A 22,243-nucleotide genomic window follows, 5' to 3' on the forward strand; every position below is an offset into this window, starting at 1 on the left:
AGTCAGATTAAATCGGATATGATAGAAAGTCCGCCATGTTTGTACATTTTGAAATGATTTTTCTCTCGCGCAGATTCAAGTGAGTAAATCATCATCATGTGCTCTCTGCAACCAGCAGTGGATCCAGAATGCTAAAAATCAGATGAGAATTGAGTAATATTGACCAATGAGAGAACTGGAAAATATTGTCGCTGGCAACGATTTGAAGGCTATGAGAGCAAAATCTTGCGCTCTATTGCGTTGTTTCAATAGGTACGAATAAGATGTCGGATAGCGCCCAATTTGTGCAGTTTTCGTCTCTTTAGAAGGAAATGAAATTTTGTATGTATATTGCTTCCACTTTGGTAGGTAGATAAATGCTATTTTTCCAACTTTCTTACGATCAAAATATCATGTATATGAAATGTATTACAAAACAGCATAAGAATATTGCTTCAAAAATTTTTGCTGGGAACCTCTACAACTTTTATAAAGACTTCTCAAACAACGAAAAACTCTTTCAACGTAAGTTTTCTAGATAATAACGTAGCTTTTGGTTGTTTGGGATGAAATAAAATTACCAGAATGATAATTATATCTTCACAGCAACCTTTATTAAGTCTCTTAAAAGAGAAATGTCTTTCTGGAGATATTCCCCAGGAAGGAAATGGAAAATCTGTGATCCGTGTCCCTTATCAGCAAAACACAATGAACAATCGAAAAACCGTTTAGTGAAAATGAACAAAACAACACTCACACAACACTATACATCTAGAGACAAAACGCGTAGACCTAAATCGATAGCCCGTGAAAAGATCCATCCACCGAAAATAATGCTTATCTTTCTGCTTTTCCCTCACCCTTCTCTTCCGCAGGCTAAGCTGGAAACCAAAGCTCTTAAAGCCAAAAGGCCAGGTTTCACGGATGAACGGTACCACGAAACGTCCTACTATATCGAGAATGGTGAGTATTAAGTATTTGTGTGTTTTTTTTATCCTGATTGTGTATTTTCTAAGATTTCCCCTTCCCCAACCCCTTCAGAACTCTCAACGAAGCTTTTGTTTGCCATATGGCTTTATCGCTTGGCCGACAATCAACAATAACAACAGCCAAACGATTCCTCGAATCATTCTCGAGTGGAAGCGCCATTTTTGCCATATTTTATTTATTCGATCCAATGCGTGAAAATCAGATGTTCTGGCTACTAACAGCATGGCTTTTTCAGTTATCGCCGAGCTGGGTCGGTTGGAATCGATCAATGGAGTTTCCTTTTGCCGTGGAGCTCTTGTGATATGGGAAGGTTGTCAATTTTGGATCGGCATTCGGCACTGGTTGTTTCATTAGATGCTTTCCGATATAACCTATTGATTTGGAACAGGATTTATTCATTGCAAATGTCTGCGCCATGTGTTTTGTCTGGACATGTGGAATTATTAATACTTTGCCTTTTGAGCCTTCACATATATTTTTATTGAAACACACTAAACAAGAATTCTATTTAAAAACCACAAAACTGACTGAAATTAATGGTCTTTTTTCACACTCTCGATTACCATTTGAACGCTGCTCAAATGCATTTTTTTTTCTTAAAAGCGTTTGTAAAAATTAGCTACTCTTCACAAAATGCTCAGTTATCTATCAACCTGTTCAACAAAATAGCAACATTTTTAATCATAGATATTCTTAATAGCAACTGATTTCCAAACTCTCTTGATACACCGCCAATTACTTCAACATTCCGAGTTCAACGCTCTCATGAGCAACTTTGTAAAAAAAAAATTAATGAAAATCACACTTATCCAAATTTTCTTGTCCTTTTGTTACTCCTCTATTCAACAATTATTTTTTAATCATATTCCTTTTTTCAATAATTCATTTGCAAAGAGAGGTACTGCCCCTCTCAGGAGCTTGTACATTCATTCCTGTACTGCCCTTCTCAGGGGTTTGTACTTTTATTACAGTACTGCCCCCCCCCCCTCCTCTCCCAACATTTTGTACTTTTATTCTGTACTGTCCCTCTCAACGATTTGTAACTTATTTTTCTGTACTGTCCCTCTCAAGGGTTTGTACTTTTATTCCTGTACAGCCCCTCTTAGGGGTTTCTACTTTTTTCCTGTACTGCCCCTCTTAGGGGTTTGTACTTTTATCCTGTACTGCCCCTCTCAGGAGTTGTACCTTTTTTCTGTACTGCCCCTCTCAGGGGTTGGTTCTATTATTCCTGTACTGCACATCTCAGGGGTTTTTTTTCCTGTACTGCCCACCCTCGGGTGCATGTGCTTTTGTTTCTGTACTGCTCCTCTCAGGGTTTTGTACTTTTATCCTGTTCTGCCCCTTTCAGAAATTTGTACCTTATTTTTCTGTACTGCCCTCGGGTGTTTGTACTTTTGTATCTGAACTGCCCCTCTCAGGGTTATGTACTTTTATCCTGTACTGCCCTCTCAAAATTTTGTACCTTATTTTTTTGTCCTGTCCCTCTAAAGCGTTTATATTTTTATTGCTGTACTGCCCACCCTCAGGGGTTTGTACTTTTGTTCCTGTACTGCCCCGCTTAGAGGGGTTTGTACTTTTATCCTGTATAGCCCCTTTCAGGTGTTTGTACTTTTTCTCTGTACTGCCCCTCTTAGGGGTTTGTTCTATTATTCCTGTACTGCCCCCCTCAGGGATTTGTACTTTTTTTACTGTACTGCCCTCTCAGGGTTTTGTACTTTTAACCTGTACTGCCCCTCTCAAGGTTTTTTACCATATTTTTCTGTACTCTCCCTCTCAAGCGTTTGTAATTTTATTCCTGTACTTCCCCCGTCAGGGGTTTGTACTTTTATTCCTGTACTGCCCCCCATCAGGTGTTTGTATTTTTGTACCTGTACTGCCCCTCTCAGGGTTTTGTACTTTTATCCTGTTTTGCCCCTCTGAGGGATTTTGTACTTATTTTTTCTGTATTGTCCCTCTCAGGGGTTTGAACTTTTGTTCCTGTATTGCCCCTCTCAAGATTTTGTACTTTTGTCATGTACTGCCCCTCTCAGGGGTTTGTACATTTTTTTTCTGTACTGCTCCTCTCAGGGGTTTGTACTATTATTCCTGTACTACTCCTCTAAGGGGTTTGTATTTTTATTCCTGTACTGCCCCCCATAGGAGTTTGTTCTTTTGTTCCTGTACTGCTCCTCTCAAGATTTTGTGCTTTTATCCTGTACTGCCCCTCTCACGAATTTTTATCGTATTTTTCTGTACTGCTTCGCTCAGGGGTTTGTAGTTTTATTCCTGTACTGCTCACGCTCAGGTGTTTGTACTTTGTTTTCTGTACTGCTGCTCTCAGGGTTTTGTACTTTTATCCTGTACTGCCCCTCTCAGGGATATGTACCTTATTTTAAATACTGTCCATCTCAAGGCTTTGTACTTTTATACCTGTACTGCTCCCTCTCTGGGGTTTGTACTTTTGTTCCTGTACTGCCCCTTCTCAGGGTTTTGTAATTTTATCCTGTACTGCCCCTCTCAGGGTTTTTTTTTGTTCCTTTACTGCCTCTCTTAGGGGTTTTTACTTTTATCCTGTACTGCCTGTGAGGTTTGTACTTTTATTTTTGTACTGTCCCTCACAGGTGTTTGTACTTTTGTTCCTGTACTGCCTCCTCTGAGGGGTTTGTACTTTTATCCTGTACTGCCCCTATCAGCGGTTTGTACCTTTTTCGCTGTACTGCCCATTTCGCGGATTTGTGCTACTATTTCTGTGCTGCCCCTCTCAGGGGTTTGTATTTTTTTCTGTACAGCCCACCCTCAGGTATTTGCATTTTTGTTCCAATACTGCTAGGATTTCTACCCTATTTCGCAGTACTGTCCCTCTCAAGGGTTTCTACATTCATTCCTGTACTCTGCCCCCCTCAGGGGTTTGTACTTTTATTCCTGTACTGCCTTCTCAGGGGTTTTCCCTATTATTCCTGTACTACCCCTCTCAGGGGTTTGTACTCCAAATTTTGTCAAAAACAGTACTGCCCTTCTCGGTGGTTTGTATTTAACGTTCCTATTGATTGTACTACTTGAAAGTAGTCAGTTAAAAAAAATGGATCTATCTTTAAAAAATAACCTTAACCTTCATATTCTATCATCTGCAGGCCTCCGGAAAGTGTACCCCTACTACTTCACGTTCACGACCTTCACCAAGGGCCGATGGGTGGGCGAGAAGATTCTGGACGTGTTTGCCCGGGAGTTCCGAGCCCATCCGGCGGAAGAATACGAACGGTGCATCAAGGCCGGCACCCTGACGGTCAACTATGAAAAAGTGCCAACCGACTACCGACTTAAGCACAACGATCTCCTGGCCAACATCGTGCACAGGTAAGGCAATCCTCATCCATTATAGCGACATAGAAAAACGCCACTCCCACTTATTTTATAAGTAGTTCCGTCTCCCAAATTCCAATTGATATTTTAGAACCTCATTCATCCGATTGTTAGAATTTTGCCTGTAAATTTCACTCGCCGGTTTGAGAAGACAGTAACGCGCGTGCTATATTATGCTCCTTTTTTGTTCAGGTTTAGTTTCGTTTATCAAATAAGCTACTGCAGTTAATAATATCGTTTTGAAAATCTAAACATTAAAACCAGTTCTTTAAGTTGAGTTTACTCTTTTGTCGATTGTAATATCTCATTTCCCGTAGTTTGTAGAGCAACTCAGTTTTTCGTTTTCCGTTTTTGTGCTGTGTAAATTGAAAGCAATCGCGACTACTCGAAATGCTTACCAAATAATAAACACCTAAAATTGTACAAACTGGAAGCAATCGTTAGGACCGTTCGGTGAACGAAAAACGACTTCAAATCGATTCCTCTGTGTAAAGAACCGAGCATTTAAAATTCCAAAAATCTCAGAGTCGAAACCGATGACAAAAAAAAAGCTCTTACCGAAATTATCGCGATGAGATTTGAATGCCACTTTTTGTTTGGAAATCAATCTGAAATGTAAACTCTGTACATAGCCAATGCCTTACCCATTCGAAACATTTAAACAAACAGTACTTTTTCCATTACATTAGACTCTCATAACGAACAATATCGATCAACTAACAGGCATCAAGAAGAGTTTTTTACATCACACATACACTTAACACAATCACGCTGCCTGACATTTTTCCTAATTCAAATAGTTAGGACTGATCGAACATGATACGTGTCTAAAACAATCCTGAAAGACAAATTTGTAATTCATGTTTCATTTTATCAACATCATTGAACACAGTTATAAAATTGACTCCAGAATAGAAGTTCGACCCGAATGTTTTTTTCTTCCTAAATATATTCTTCTGGAGTCCTTTTTACAACTTAGGATTGATATGCTAGATTTTTTTTTCTAAAGTTTTTAATATCTTGTGCTTTTCCAAAATCACTCATTCGGTTTTTAACGCATCCCAGCTACAATTTACATCTAAACCAACTATCTCACTCTGTAGGAATTTCGAAAATTTCAAAAACAAAAATCAAAACAGAAAACCCCTTTAAATCCAAATTGTACGACATGAACGAAACAAAAACAACTCATTATATTTGTTAATGTGATAAAACCATTTTAAAAACAAATCCAGTCCCCCCCCCCCAAAAAAATCAACCAAATTCATCTACATATGAGTGTTGTATTTTCCAGACATGAAGTTCCAGTTACTAGTCAACCAATCACAATAGTGCACATGGACGACGATATTGTGGTTGTGAACAAACCAGCATCTATACCAGTAAGTGGCTTAAATGACCGCCATTAGTGTTTACTGATTTTTCTTCTCTCTTTTATTTAATGTTTGTTTTTTTTGTGAATTCTTTTGCCCTCTCTCTTCTCATGTTGCAATTTTCTGATTCGAGTTGTCTGTCTCTTTCAACTTCTGTTTACTTACATCTTTTCTTTAATCATTCATTGTATGTGATACTAACTTTTTTAACAACCCTATTAAAACTAAACAGTTATGAAAAATAAATGTTTGTTTGTTTGTTTGTAGGAAAAATTTTCAGAACAGCATGTGAAGCAAAAGATACCTTCAAAATATATTTTTTAATTTACAAATTTTTATTTTATCTTGAGGCAGAGTTTTGTTCCATTTTGCTCAAATAAATATTTAACACTTTAAATTCCTTGAAAAATGCTCGGTGAGAATTCGAAACGTCGGATGTTGAAAAACTTGGTAGGAAGCATCCGCAAAAGCGATATCTGAAGAAAATTTTACTTTTTCACATCTGATTGCTCACAAAAATGACAAAAATGACAAAAATGACAAAAATGACAAAAATGACAAAAATGACAAAAATGACAAAAATGACAAAAATGACAAAAATGACAAAAATGACAAAAATGACAAAAATGACAAAAATGACAAAAATGACAAAAATGACAAAAATGACAAAAATGACAAAAATGACAAAAATGACAAAAATGACAAAAATGACAAAAATGACAAAAATGACAAAAATGACAAAAATGACAAAAATGACAAAAATGACAAAAATGACAAAAATGACAAAAATGACAAAAATGACAAAAATGACAAAAATGACAAAAATGACAAAAATGACAAAAATGACAAAAATGACAAAAATGACAAAAATGACAAAAATGACAAAAATGACAAAAATGACAAAAATGACAAAAATGACAAAAATGACAAAAATGACAAAAATGACAAAAATGACAAAAATGACAAAAATGACAAAAATGACAAAAATGACAAAAATGACAAAAATGACAAAAATGACAAAAATGACAAAAATGACAAAAATGACAAAAATGACAAAAATGACAAAAATGACAAAAATGACAAAAATGACAAAAATGACAAAAATGACAAAAATGACAAAAATGACAAAAATGACAAAAATGACAAAAATGACAAAAATGACAAAAATGACAAAAATGACAAAAATGACAAAAATGACAAAAATGACAAAAATGACAAAAATGACAAAAATGAAAAAAATGACAAAAATGACAAAAATGACAAAAATGACAAAAATGACAAAAATGACAAAAATGACAAAAATGACAAAAATGACAAAAATGACAAAAATGACAAAAATGACAAAAATGACAAAAATGACAAAAATGACAAAAATGACAAAAATGACAAAAATGACAAAAATGACAAAAATGACAAAAATGACAAAAATGACAAAAATGACAAAAATGACAAAAATGACAAAAATGACAAAAATGACAAAAATGACAAAAATGACAAAAATGACAAAAATGACAAAAATGACAAAAATGACAAAAATGACAAAAATGACAAAAATGACAAAAATGACAAAAATGACAAAAATGACAAAAATGACAAAAATGACAAAAATGACAAAAATGACAAAAATGACAAAAATGACAAAAATGACAAAAATGACAAAAATGACAAAAATGACAAAAATGACAAAAATGACAAAAATGACAAAAATGACAAAAATGACAAAAATGACAAAAATGACAAAAATGACAAAAATGACAAAAATGACAAAAATGACAAAAATGACAAAAATGACAAAAATGACAAAAATGACAAAAATGACAAAAATGACAAAAATGAAAAAAATGACAAAAATGACAAAAATGACAAAAATGACAAAAATGACAAAAATGACAAAAATGACAAAAATGACAAAAATGACAAAAATGACAAAAATGACAAAAATGACAAAAATGACAAAAATGACAAAAATGACAAAAATGACAAAAATGACAAAAATGACAAAAATGACAAAAATGACAAAAATGACAAAAATGACAAAAATGACAAAAATGACAAAAATGACAAAAATGACAAAAATGACAAAAATGACAAAAATGACAAAAATGACAAAAATGACAAAAATGACAAAAATGACAAAAATGACAAAAATGACAAAAATGACAAAAATGACAAAAATGACAAAAATGACAAAAATGACAAAAATGACAAAAATGACAAAAATGACAAAAATGACAAAAATGACAAAAATGACAAAAATGACAAAAATGACAAAAATGACAAAAATGACAAAAATGACAAAAATGACAAAAATGACAAAAATGACAAAAATGACAAAAATGACAAAAATGACAAAAATGACAAAAATGACAAAAATGACAAAAATGACAAAAATGACAAAAATGACAAAAATGACAAAAATGACAAAAATGACAAAAATGACAAAAATGACAAAAAGACAAAAATGACAAAAATGACAAAAATGACAAAAAAAGAAAAAAAATGATACAAAAATGACAAAAAAGACACAAAAATGACACAAAAAAGACACAAAAATGACACAAAAATGACAAAAATGACAAAAATGACAAAAATGACAAAGATGACAAAAATGACAAAAATGACAAAAATGACAAAAATGACAAAAATGACAAAAATGACAAAAATGACAAAAATGACAAAAATGACAAAAATGACAAAAATGACAAAAATGACAAAAATGACAAAAATGACAAAAATGACAAAAATGACAAAAATGACAAAAATGACAAAAATGACAAAAATGACAAAAATGACACAAGTGTCAAAAATGTCAAAAATGACAAAAATGACACAAATGTCAAAAATGACACAAATGACAAAAGTGTCATCAAAATGATACCAAATGATACTAAAATGATGCCAATATGGTACCAGAATGATACCAAATTGATACCAAAATGATACCAATATGAAACCAAAATTACACCAAAATTACACCAAAACTACTCCAAAATGACACCAAAATGACACAGAAATGACATCAGAATGATACCAAAACGATACCAAAATGACAAAAAAATGACACAAAAATCAAACAAAAATGAAACAAAAATGACAAAGATGACAAAAATGACAAAAAAGGCAAAATGACACAAAAATGACAAAAGTGGCAAATATGACAAAACTGAAAAAAATGACAAAAATGATAAAACTGACCCAAAAATTATACAAAAGTGACACAGAATTGACAAAAAAATTACAATTAAAATGACACAAACATTACTCAAAAATGTTTGTAAGCTTAATTTAACGGTTATTGTTTCTCAGGAAGTAGAAACGAATTCTCTTTACTGTGAATTTTATTAGTACTAAGAGAAAATCAAGCTTTCGCTTATGATACTTGTTCAAATTGTAGCCTGAGTTTGCTCTTAAAGTTTCGAAATACTGCATGTTAAATTTCTCCTTATTTTCAATGTGAAAACTAACGCCCCATGAAACTCAACTTTTAAAAATCGATATCGGCTAAGTGGACAGCAATACCTGTTTAACCAAATACAGACGACATAAAGTGCCAATAATACCAAATCCGGTGTAACGATCAATGTAAAGCCCCTTACCAATTGGAGAGCTACAACAAGAGGACAGCATCAAATCCCGGAACTCAATCCTGACTCCGGGCTGATCCCCGGGACAATTATCCACAAATTTAATCCTGTTTGTTTCCGATTCCGAGCAACTGAGACTGATTTTCTGGCCGAGATATTGGAAACATACAACATACATTGTCGGCAGCAGTTTAATCCACCCGGCCCCTGTTCTGAGGGCAGAAATACCAATAATCCTGGTTGTGTGATTGTTTGCTTGTTTTTTTGTGACTTTCGGTTAAAAAAAATGCTGATTTTCAAATTGAAGTTTTGAGATCCAGATCTCGGAATATTTTAGTAAATTTCTCAGTCGATCCTAAAAATTTGTTTGAATTGCATTTCTAATCTTAATAAAGCGTGATTTATTTGGTTTTATCCGTTTGTTCTCATTTGATTCCATTATGACGTCTTCGTTTTATAAGTATGTTCCAATCACACTTTCAAGTACACCTGTGGCTTTCACGTTAACAAGATTTGATCAAAATTCACTATCGTTGACACAACCCTTAAAAATTGGCAAGGCGTGGCAGTACAGCTTCTGATGTGTAAGAATGTTGAAAGCAAAAACTTATAAAGTAACCCAGTATCTTCCCAAAAAAGTAGGTTTTCGCCCCATTTTTTTCAACCATCAAACCAATATAAACTCACTACAAAATTTGTCTTTTTTTCTATTTTCTATCTTTTCCCCCTCATCCACCTTTTTTCGGTTGCGATTCTGTAAAAAAAAAACGATCATTTGATCCTGATTTGTTAATCAATTTAAAACCCGCAATAAAATAAAAATCACACTCTTATTTTCGATATGACTGGCTACCAACAAACAAAACAAAAACGTGTATTGGTGTGCGTGTTCCTAAAACCATAAATTCGATAAAAATGCTCGACCGCAAAATGCTGCACTTTGCACCGTCATCATCATCGGTGGGGACCGATATCGAAAAACCGACATTTGAATGATGTATAAAAAAATAATATTAATAAAATCGAAACCGCAAAACTTCACTGGGACTTCCGGCCAAACAACTGTGTAACATGTTATGGTGTCTCTCCTATAACTATGTATGAATATCTATTTTTTTTCTTTGAAACCGTAACCATCGAATGTCTCACGTTTCATGCCCACACAAACACATAAACACGCGCGAGCCGATTGTTTTGTATGATATGATATGTAATGATAAAACCAAATCGAACCGCCAAACGCACCACCGAAAAAAATTCTACAAAAACGTGTTGCAATCGTAATAACCGAACACGCGAATAATGTGAAACCAATACATGATTGATGTGTATGATGAACTAAATCAATCAACTACTACAAAAAAAAACAACCATAAAACAGGCACGAGACGCCCGTTCTAGACCATCCCATCAATATAATCTATGTTGACAATGATCTTGTCGTACTGGACAAACCCTGCTCGCTGCCGGTGAGTAAATTTACTCGTATGTTGTACTTACAAATGTTACAAAAACCCAAACCAGAAACAATAAAAAAACATAGAAGAATAAACCGCACTCCAACAAACCATACCAACCAAAACAACAACACACCTGAAGGATTTTGGTGCTGTCCAGTTTGATTTCCATTAATTTGTTACCTTCGTACTGTGGAACCTACCTGTGGTTACATCCTTGTGAAAAACCATTCAACATCATTATTAAGAGCATGGATCCTTTTACATACACATGTATGTATGCCCGCACTGCTCCATTGCAACAGGAAAACCAGCAAAAACAACCTTTGTGTGAGTGTGATGAAATTGCGACAGATCGGTACATTGGCGATCCTGAATCAAATCCTTCCAGTGCGCATTTGACGGTACTCAAGGGATGAGCAATATGTCAGATATTCAGATGATTTCATTCGCAACCCCCTTACTAATTTATTATATTTACTAACATGTGTATGGGAAAATAACTCTTCCAAATTCCAATAAACGCTTACATCTTCCTACATAATTATTCGAACGGAAAATACACTAATCAACACAGTCAAGTCACTAGTATGTAATACAAACAAAGAAGCTTATTTCAACTCGAACTCGAAAAGATTAAGTGTAAAATTGATCCAAACAGTAACGAATTTTAAGACTAATCGCTATGTAATCTTCATGGTTGGTCGGCTCCTCTTAAACAATAAATAGCCGAGAGAAAACAACACTATTTTCAGTTCGGTTTCCGAGTGTTATCCTCTATCGCTGATCGAGCTCCACTCGTTATACGAGTTTACACGAGCTGTAAGCGACTAGGGCGGCAAGTGCGAGAGCTCTCACATTTGAGTGAGAGAAAGAGAATTCTAGCCAAGAGCGCCCTAGTGTTTCAGTCATACACCTCAGTGGAAATGAAAAAAAAAATTATTTAGACTTCTAACACACAACTTAAAAAAAAAACATTTTCTTTCCCGCTGTTAGCGTTGCCACATTAAAATCTTTACTCTCATTGAAAAAAAATTGAATGCTAAACAATCTGCATCTAAATGTGTTCCGCATCTGAGTGGGAGAAAGAAAATTCTAGCTGAGAGCGCCCAAGTGTTTCAGTCATACACCTCAGTGGAAATGGAGAAAAATTCATTTCGACTTTCACCACACAACACAAAAAAAACAACAATTTTCGCCGCTGTCAGCGTTGCCACATTCAAATCTTTACTCTTATTGAGAAAACAAAATTGAACGTCATAAATTTGCACCGAAATGTGCACCAACAACAGAACAAAATTTGTAGTTTTTTTTTTTAATTTTGTTTGATTTTTGATACCATTTCATAACAGAACACTAGACTGGCCCATAACAAAAAAAAAAATCCGTATATTCCACGTGGCACCCCCTAGATTGGTGCATTTAGGTGAAAAAATGACTTTCTGAAAGTTTCAGGTCGAAGCACGAGCTGGCGCAAAGGACTTGAAATTTGTATGAAGATTTTCGGCAAAATGTATGAAAAATCGTCATACTTTCCCTCTTTGTGTTCGAAAATATGTTTCCAGTATGCTAGAAAGCTATGAATTTCAGGAATTGTAGTTCAAACAATAACAAAGAAGTTTATAGAAGATTTTGGCACGATACAAGTTGACTGTGATGAGTTATCCGCAATTGAATTTTCTTGACTGGCTTGGAGTTTATATCGAAACACACCGTTAAAATAAGAGGTTAAAGAGGTTACACTGTTTTGTTACAGATTCGTTTGATGTTCTCATCATTTAATTACAAATTCAATTATAATTTAGATGTTCAGAATATGAAAAGCTTGACAATTCAGGATATTTTAAAAACCAGTTTTCAAAAATCTTGACAATTCGAGATTTTTTGAAAAAATAAGGACAAATCCTGAAAAATCAGGACACATCTGGCATCTCTGGTTCGGAGAGCAGCATTTTTTCTCGTAAACGAATCAAGAAGAACCTGTGTTAGCTCCATAGTACTTTGAAATATACAAGGTAGGCTATTCAACTCTTTTTTCAAAGTATTGGTAAGAGGCTCCAAAAATAGTTATGGAAAAAACTGGCAAATGTATGGAATTTTTCAGAAAATCAAATTTTTTTTAAAATTGACCATCATTAAAATTATGAGAAAAATAGGCATTGATGCATTTTAATGCAACGAACAATATTTGGCTTTTCAAAATCGCTAAAAGTAATATGCAACGGGCTTTTGGTCGATTGAAAACTAAAATTTGGTGATTATATTGCCTTCTGTTGTCTTTTTCTTGTGCAGTTTGAACAAAAATTCAAACAAATTGATTTGTAATCACAGAAATATGAAGTATTTTACATCTTTATCAAATTTGAACATAGACAGAAGAAAATATTTAATTGTTTGCTCTCAAAAAAGAGGGACGGTGATGAAAATTTCTTTTGAATGCTCATTATTCATGGTTCAGATCCGAAAATCCAAAGCAAAAAATAGTTTCCGATGAGCCTGAAGAATCAATCTTTAATCTGAGGCCTTTTTCAAAGGTATCGAATGGTTATTGACGGAGAAATTAATAATTTTGATTGCCATTCTATATAAAACTGCCAAATTTTCATAACTATCTTTGTTGGTATGCAAGCATGCTGTGTACATACATGGAGCTTTCAAGTGAGGTTAAGCGCAATGGCCTACCTGTTATTTTCCATGTATCTACTGTGTGTTAGCTCTCTGATTTCTCCTCAACACAATGCGAAACAGTGATGTTAACTTTTCAGATTTTGTCTGGATCTTCCAGACATTTCGGTCTTCCGCCAGACATTTTTTTTTTTCAAGTTTTCCCCAAGATTTCCAGACTTTTGACATTTCTTCCAGACTATTCCAGACTATTGGGTTTGGCCGTAAATTTTTCAACAAAACAAATAGAAAATTAAAATGTTTCACGTGCAATGGTAATGATGAGAATTAGGAATTAAAAAGTGTTAAAAATATTAAGAGAGTGAAATTCTGCGGAGATATATGTGAAACAGGGGAATTAGCATAGCTCGTTTAGTCCCATGCAGAGGACTGAAACCGCTGTCAAATTGCTAGCTAACGCACCGTACCAATATTATGGAACCAGCCGTAAACATTATATTAACGAATATCAAAAAATTGCCTCTGGTACAAATTTTTACCAAGCAAATGCCATGTTGCCCTTATACGTATTTCACTCGTTTTGTTTTTCGTCTTCTTGCGAGTTTCTTGACTGAAAACTTGATACGGGAATATTTGTTATCTTCAGCCCCTTGGTCTCATTCCATGCAATTGAAAGTGGCAGAATACTATCTGCATAATTAAATTCCAGCGACCTTGAAAAAAAGGTCATCTTCTACTGAAATCGCTATCCAGACCTTTTCAGACTTTTTTTTAAATCTTCCAGATTTTTTTTTTAAAACAGTTGGCAACTCTGATGCTAAATAGATTTTTTTCCGGAGAAGAGATTTCTCTTCATCGGCGAATGTAAATGCCCTCGGTCACTCTAATGTGTTGGCAATCTCACTCTTGACCAGAGATGCCAATGTGCCTGTTTTTTCAGAATTTGCCTGATTTTTGAAGGTCCATCCTGATAACCTGATAAGTCCAGTTATTTTTCCTGATTTTTGGAAATAAGAACTGTGTACATACCCGCTCAAAACTCAATAGAAAAAAAATAGTTGCATATTTGGATTGCGCCTCCAAATGAATCAATATTTCTTTTAAAATTTTTGGCACCTCGGAAAACTTTGATTGTTGTTGCCTTGTGTTATCGCACCCTAATCTGAGACAATTTGACATTTCTTGCAGCAGTACTTGTAAGTAAATGAAGATTGATCCAAACTACAATACATTCGTGACACTCCTTTTAAAATTACGATTTACGGAAAAACATATCATGTTTTCGGCCAACAACCAGTCAATTGCATAATCTTCAAAATAATAATAAGTGAAACGGAATATATGATTGATTTGTATTTCAAAGTCAGAAACACAGGCAAATGTATATTTGATCAAAATTTATTGACAAGAGGATTAATGGCTGGAATATTTGATAGCGTATTCAAACATTCGTTCACATTTCTGTGGAAATCGGCTTTTTTTTCTTTCAAGTTTATAAAACTGTTTTTGCGTATCTTTTGCTACATAAACTTTTGAAATCTGCCACATTTAAGCTTAACTTCGTGAGAACTACTGAGTTTTTTTTTCAAAATGCTTGATTAGTATCTCAAATATTACAATTCGAATAAAACAACTCCAAAAAGGTAAATTTTCAAACAACTGCTGATTCATATATCACATATTTGAAAAACGCTATATTTCGTTAGTTAAACGTTTGATAACTGGTCAATCTTTGATAGAAAATATGATTAAAAGGCATAAAAACAATAAAAAAAAAATTTAAATGTTGAAGTAAAAAATGCATTCAGCTCGATCATTTTATGTTAGCCTGATTTATCCTGATTTATATTTTCAAGCTCCCTGAATTTGGGAAAAAAAATGTTGGCAACCCTGCTCTTGACTGCAGAGCGATTTATCTCTCCCCGCACAGTTTGGAGGGAACAGACGAAAAAAAGTGCACTCTCTTTCACTGAATAAGCCGATCTGAGGAGTTTTTCCATCCATTGTAATCTTATAAAAATAAAAGGTATTACTGGGGTAATAATACCAGACACAGATGGCTCTGGCAAAAAACGACAGGTTTGAGTTTTTGAAACTATTTCACACAAGAAAAGTATTTTTTCAGGTGTAGAAACAGGTGGCTTCCATTTTTTTTATTATTGTAGATCCCCGTTTCATGACAATTTTTTAAAAGATTGCTCCACCATCTTATTGTCCCTTATTCTGGATCCTTCATCATGATCATAATTCGGGTCTTGATCATTGGCCTTGAACCTGGCTTTTGAATCCCGACCCAACATTTTGATTCTGGAATCCTGATGCTGATTTCGGATTCTGATCATGGTTTCTCATCTCGGATTCTGATTTCGGATACTGATCCCGTACTCTGAATTATGATCCTGATCTGAATCTTGATCCTGAATCCTGAAATCATAGATCTTCTTTTGCTGTTCTAATACTGATCCTGGATTCTGATCTTGAAACCTACTTAGATCCTTATTTCAAATATACCTTGATTGTGGATCTCGATCCTAAATTTTAAAAGCTGATCGTGGGGCTTGACATTTTATCCGCAGATTGGTTCCGGAACCTTATGGTGATTCTGAATCCCAATCTCGAATCCTGATTGAAATCCATATCCTGATCCTAATACCGGAATCTGATACCGTATCCTGATCGTGATCCTGGACCCCGATTTCAGATTTAAGGTTCTTAATCCTGATCCAGAAATTTTAATCGTGATTCTTCATCCTGATTTCTAGGCAGGTTCTCAAATCCTGATCCTCGATTGTGATGCCAGATTTGCTATCTTAAAGCTGATCCTGCATCCTGATCTTGAATCCAGACTACGGTTAAGATACTTCCCTCAACCTTATCATGGTCTTGGATCCCGATTTAAAATTTTAAATTCTGATCATGGTACCTGATGCCGAATACTGAACCCAAATGCAGAATAGTGATCCCACATAGAGATCCCACATTGTGATCCCACATAGTGATCCCAAATAGTGATTCTGGTTCTTGACTAAGGATTCTGATTATTGATCTTATTGTTTCAATCTTGGATCCAAATCTCGTATCTCAATCCAGATTTGGCTCCTGAACCTGACAGTTGATCGCTGATTCAAGATCGTGATACCGGATCCTGACTCCGTTTTTTTATCCTGATCCCAGATTCTGATCTTGAACCTGCATTTTGATCTAAATAGATCATTATCCCAACCATATCCTGTTCCTGTGATCTGATTCTTAAATCGAATCCGATCCACCCAGCTGACATAAAATCGCATTAGAAATGATAGCTCAAATCATTTAAAAAGTTAATGCGAATAGCAATTCCTACCTAATAATTACTTCCGTTAAACTTATCCTGGTCTTGAAACCGGATTGAAAATTTTAAATTCTGATCATGGTACCTGTTCTCGATCAAACTCAACTTTGTGGACTGTATAACACTAATCACTGGGAGGGGATCGGTAACACTTCACCTCGATTTAACTTTATTTCCGTTTCCGATCGTTAGTGAAGGTTTTACTTTGCCCGGACTTTAAATTTTGGATCGATTTTTAAAAACACATCGACACTGCTGTTGGTTGGTAAGAAACTGACTGTACTCAATTATGCTTTTTGTTTGCGTCTCTCCCAAACTGAGCATAAAGAGAGACGGCAAATTGGTGAGCAGTGAGTTCTTGAGTGACTCCGCTCATACTTTGACATTTCACTAGGGGTGCGCAAAAAATTAAACTTATTTTCATTATCAAACAGTACCTGATGCCGAATACTGATCCCGAATGCGTATAGTGATTCTGGTTCCTGACTAAGGATTCTGATCTTTCCTGGATCATTGTTTCAATCTAGGATCCAAATCTCGTATCTTAATCCAAATTTGGCTTCTGATCCTGACAGCTGATCGCTGATTCTAGATCGTGATACCGGATCCTCACTACGAATGTTGATGCCGATCCAGATCCTGATCCTGAACCTGATCCTGAACCTGAACCTGAACCTGAACCTGAACCTGAATTTTGACTCGGATCCTGAAATCTGATACCCAATTGAAATCCGATCCAGCATCGAGTTTTTGGATCCTTGTCGTGATCCTGATTTTGAATCTTTATAGATATGTAAATAAGGGTCAGAATCCTGAATAGCTTGTGCTTATCATAAGTAACTTCTGAAACAGCATTGGAAAATTTTTAATCACGTTCGATAACTGATGTCATTCTTCAAACTAAATCTCCCGGTAGAGTTCCCATTTGAACGAAATTAAACGAGAAACTTTATGTCTTGCCCGGATACACTGGTGCAAATTTTCGAAAGGGACTGATATTTTGAATAACAGATGCGATATTAATATCCTCACTAAGTTTTTGGGCCTAAAATATTGCAAAAAAAAAACGGAAACAACACGAGTGGCCCTGGCTTCGAGAAGCCCCTCTACGCCAGAATGTTTCAATAAAGCCAAAAGCACTTGTTACGAAGCTTTATTTGCTGCTCTCGGTCAGTACCTCTTCTTTAAACCATGTGGCTGTTCTTAACGATTCCCTGTAAAAGGGAAACAGAAAGATGAGATTTTGTGGAACTTTCGAGAGAAAAAAAATCGTGGAAAAAACTTTCTGCTGAAATCACTTTCCCAGTGCCGTAATCAAACCCGATAACGGGTCGGCGGAAAAATAACGTCCCGATTTTCAGTCGGTTCGAATTTTTTCCCTCTCTATATTCATTCAAATCACCAGCCCGGAATCATATACAGTGTGATTTGTGAGTTTGGGGGAAAGTCTGGCTGGACCGAAAAGTTTTTTCTACTCTGTCCTCACTACCCCCGAATAAAATCACGATATGGTGATTTTGTTAGGCGACGGAGTTGAAAGGGGGGGGGGGGGGGTTAAAAAAAAGTTGAAACAGGCAATAATGTTCTCAACTGTGTTGAATTGAAAGAACGAACCGGAGCGGGGGAAAAGCTCTCCCCACCTTGCATTCTGGGAACAAATGAAACCACACCAAAGTTTGACATACACATTGAGTGTTGGGAATTTTGCGGTTCGTTGAAAAAGCTACTAGGCTGGGGCAGAGGCTCGTTGCAATTTTTTACTGACTTCATAAAAAATGGTAAATTTCATGAAATTATCATGTCTTATATACGAGATTGAAAATCGATTATATACTTGATTATACATTTTATACAATTCAATATTTATGGAATTTATGTGTGGTAATTGAATCGAAACAATTTTCCTAAGACACATGGAAACATTTGTTTCCACGATGATTAACAAATCGTAATCGGCTTAACGCACAGTAGATTAACTACATTTTTTACATTCCCAAAAAAAATCTTCAACTTTTCCTAATTGTACTGTTGCCCCCTTGTGAGACGCCAATGAATTGGTCTTGTAATTTTTTGTTTCGCAAATCCACCGGCCTGTAGTACTCGCGTTTAGTCCTATTTCGCGTTGAATTTTACTTTGCCGGTGCTGCCAAGCGGAATTGAGAGTTTGCAACTTCAGATAAATTATGGTGAATGTGTTCCCTCTACTTCTTTCCACTTGGTTAGGGCCGCTCTCTGTTTTGTTATGCAAAATTTCAAACGAATTGAAAACGCTGAAATGAAAAGGTAGTGGAAAAAAAAATTTTTAGAGAATCTGGCGTTAAACAGTCAATGTGTCTCCACTCCAGGATTATTTTTTTTCGTCTTCGTATATTCTAAGGCCCTTAGGAGGATTCTGAGTTGAGAGAATCGACATCACTCTTCCGTATAATGGTTGATTAATAATTAATTAGCTTCGAAGGAAAAATTTACCCAGACAAGGTAAATGTTTTGTTAGGCAGGATACCGAATCGCGGAGTCGACATTGCCGACAGGATTCATTTTTGCTGGTCCCAAAAGCTTTCAGCCATTATGTCGTTGGCTTTCAACTTTTTAGCTTATCATCGATGATAAAGGGTCCGGTCCCCGTTTATATTTGCTTCGGATGAGTTGGTCCGTTGTTCGTTGGTTCAGAATTAGAATGGTTCACGATGAAGATAGGAAAAAAAGTGAACTACCTTCATCAAATCAGAGATTGGGAGGACCAAGATTATGTTCAGTCATATTTTGCCGGGATAATCATCACGATTACAAGAGGCTTATAGAGTAAAAACAAAGGAATGGCTGCTCTTTTGGTTTAACTCCATACGAATTTTCATTGGGAATGTTCGTTTTTTTTGCTGCCTCTTCCTATTTAGACAACAAACTCAACCTGGTGGAAAAGGGGAAAGCAAGAAGGGCGACTAATCCCGACTAAGCAAACATCGACCCCAGGCCCAGTCCCATAAATTCTGTCTCCCAGGGTCAAAATGGCAGACGAAATTTATGGTTCCCGGTTCTGGCTGTTAGCTGTTGGCTATTGGCTAGCAGGATACCACCGTAGTCATCGAATCGAGGAACATAGACTTTAACATGACCAATGGCTGGCTAGCTAGAGGACGTTTGGAAGCTTCTAGAGGATAGAAATGCAAAGGTACATTCTAGGTCGTGCATGTTCGAACAAAAACTGCGACCAAAAGGATCTGACTTGTTTGGGGAAGTTACGACTCTTTCAGACTTTGTATTATTAAAAACAATATTTTTTCGCAGTTTTCGAATCTATTTGAATTGTAGGAATGCAAATTCTCAATTCGCCATCTACAGAAAACAGAATCGAATGCTTAGATATCTTTCAAATTTTAGATTAAGGTTCCCAGAATTTTTATAGCAGGTATCCAGGCCGGACATTTGATTTCAAAATTGTCGATCAAATATCCGGGCAATATTCTGGAAAATTTAATAAATCCGGGTAAAATCCAGGCTTTTTTCAATGATATCCCGGACCGGATTTCTTCAAATTGTGTATTAAATGTCCGGGCAAACCCAGATATAACCGGGCAATCTGGCAGCCTTACTTTAGATGTATAGTAGGGTGGCAGCCATGACCTGTGCAAAAGCGCTCAAAGTTCCTTTTTTCACCATAAAAAATCAGCAAATCGGAAAAATTGAGATTTTCATTTTGATGCCAAATGGCGCACAGTGGGGCAGCACTTGGCCAAAACCCCTTTTTGTAAATTTCGAAAATTCATCACAAATTTATGCTTTTCAGAAACTGGACATCAAGCCGATCACAAATCTGTCAAACAAATCTTAAAATTCGTTGTTTCATACAATTTTCTACGTAGGTGAAGTTGAGGTTCGATGCTGTTGCATTTTATCGCAAAAACAAAAAAAAATATTTTGAATACTCCACTAAAATTTTATTTCTTGAAGAAATAAAAAAAAGGCTTGGATGTGTTCAGAATAACATGAAGCATAAACGTATAACGTTAAAAATTACGAATTTTCATCGTATTCCGACATCAGGAAAACATGTTACCCCACGTTACTCCACTCTCATTCCTACTCAAACATTTAAATGGAAGTCTCAGCTATCCAACAGGAAAAACTGGTTGCCACTTTTTGCCAATTAAAAAGTGTTTCACGGTTTAGTGAAACATTAATTTGGGCAATTATCGTACTTTTGGGATTGCTTTTGATAATGGTTTTTGCTAGAAAATCGAATTTTGAATTCAGCTCATTTAATTAATTCCAAAACTTATTTTCCTCTTAGCTATTTGATAATACTATTTTGGTTTTTAAAAGTTTTTTTTTATCTACAGACAAGCAGATAAGATTCTTTGGAACATAAACTTTCTATAACCTTCTCAAATCCTTTTCGGGCTGATGCTTAGTATCTGTTAACACTTAATTTTTTAATCAACGTTTTTTTCTATAAAATTTCTCCGCAACATTCGTTCATTAGGAAAAAACTAGATTCTAGTTTTTACTCAAAAATAAAATAGAAATTATTTACACACCGGATGTTTGGGTATTTAAAAAAAATAATGTAACCATGTCTTTTTACTGTCAAATTGAGCAACAGAATATTTGATCCACTAGCTACTTATATAATGTACGAATATACCATTTCTATAAAATATCCTTCTTCCAGAAAAGAGATGGGTCTCAAACTAGCGTTAAAATAACATGCATTTCTCTTTTGACAAATGTCGGCCCATTTACGTTATTAATTCAAGAGTTTTGTAAATACTCAGGTAACATTTGTATGTTTTTATGAGAGGAGGGATCTTAAAACATCATTTAACATTTTAACGGTCCTAAAAACCCTTACATGATAATTTTCGTGCCGATAGACTGAGTAGCCTTCAATTCGATAAGAAAAATCTACTAAACAAAGTTATTTGGATCAAATTTTACAACATCTACATGAAAAAAAGTTTCATCAAATTAAAGATTTCGATCAGATGAACAACTTTTTGGAATACTTCAAACCAGTAGGATTTAATTTGAAAAAGTTATGAGGTTTCGACCATCGATTGGTCAGGTCTACCCCACTGTGTGGCCTAAACATGCCTTAAAAGTCGAAATCTGGTGCGATCCCGAAATAATTTGTTTGTCAAAAATCAACTAAAAATTTTCAAAAATCACCAAAGGGACCAAAGGTAATTCGAAAATTTAAATTTTAATTTTGATGCCGGATGACTAAGAAAGGCATGAAATTTTTGCTCCAAAATTGATTTTCTGTGACTTGGCCGTATTTTTTCAGAAAACCGAACTAAGCCTCAGAAGGTCGAATTTTAACCCAGATTCTTTTTAGATAACATTAGATCTCGACGTTTCATGCATTCCTAAGTCTTTTAGCATCAAAATAAAAAAAATTCGGTTTTCCGATTTTTTTTTGGTCCTCCCTTTGGTGGTTTTTGATTAAAGTTTCAATATCAAATTTGAACAAAAAAAATTATCGAGATAACACCAGATTTTAACGTTTGGAGCATTTTTAAGTCATTTGGCATCGGAATTAAAATTTCGATTTTTACTATTTCCTTT

The 22,243-nt window shown here is 35.1% G+C and overlaps 1 protein-coding gene across 3 annotated transcripts in view; it reads left to right on the plus strand.

Annotated features, from left to right (window-relative positions):
• Nucleotides 1-22,243, plus strand: part of LOC129747761 (pseudouridylate synthase RPUSD2-like) — a 716,686-nt gene that overhangs the window by 599,221 nt on the left and 95,222 nt on the right. For 2 of the 3 annotated variants that reach the window (XM_055742110.1, XM_055742108.1), the window contains 3 exons: nt 855-942; nt 4,080-4,302; nt 5,603-5,690. In XM_055742110.1, coding sequence (XP_055598085.1) covers nt 855-942; nt 4,080-4,302; nt 5,603-5,690 — 399 coding nt within the window. Of the gene's footprint in view, nt 1-854; nt 943-4,079; nt 4,303-5,602; nt 5,691-10,646; nt 10,735-22,243 lie in introns of all 3 variants that reach the window. The other variant, XM_055742109.1, reaches the window with a different exon arrangement.

Source organism: Uranotaenia lowii, chromosome 2 (assembly GCF_029784155.1).
Source record: "Uranotaenia lowii strain MFRU-FL chromosome 2, ASM2978415v1, whole genome shotgun sequence".
Classification (NCBI taxonomy): Eukaryota; Metazoa; Arthropoda; class Insecta; order Diptera; family Culicidae; genus Uranotaenia; species Uranotaenia lowii.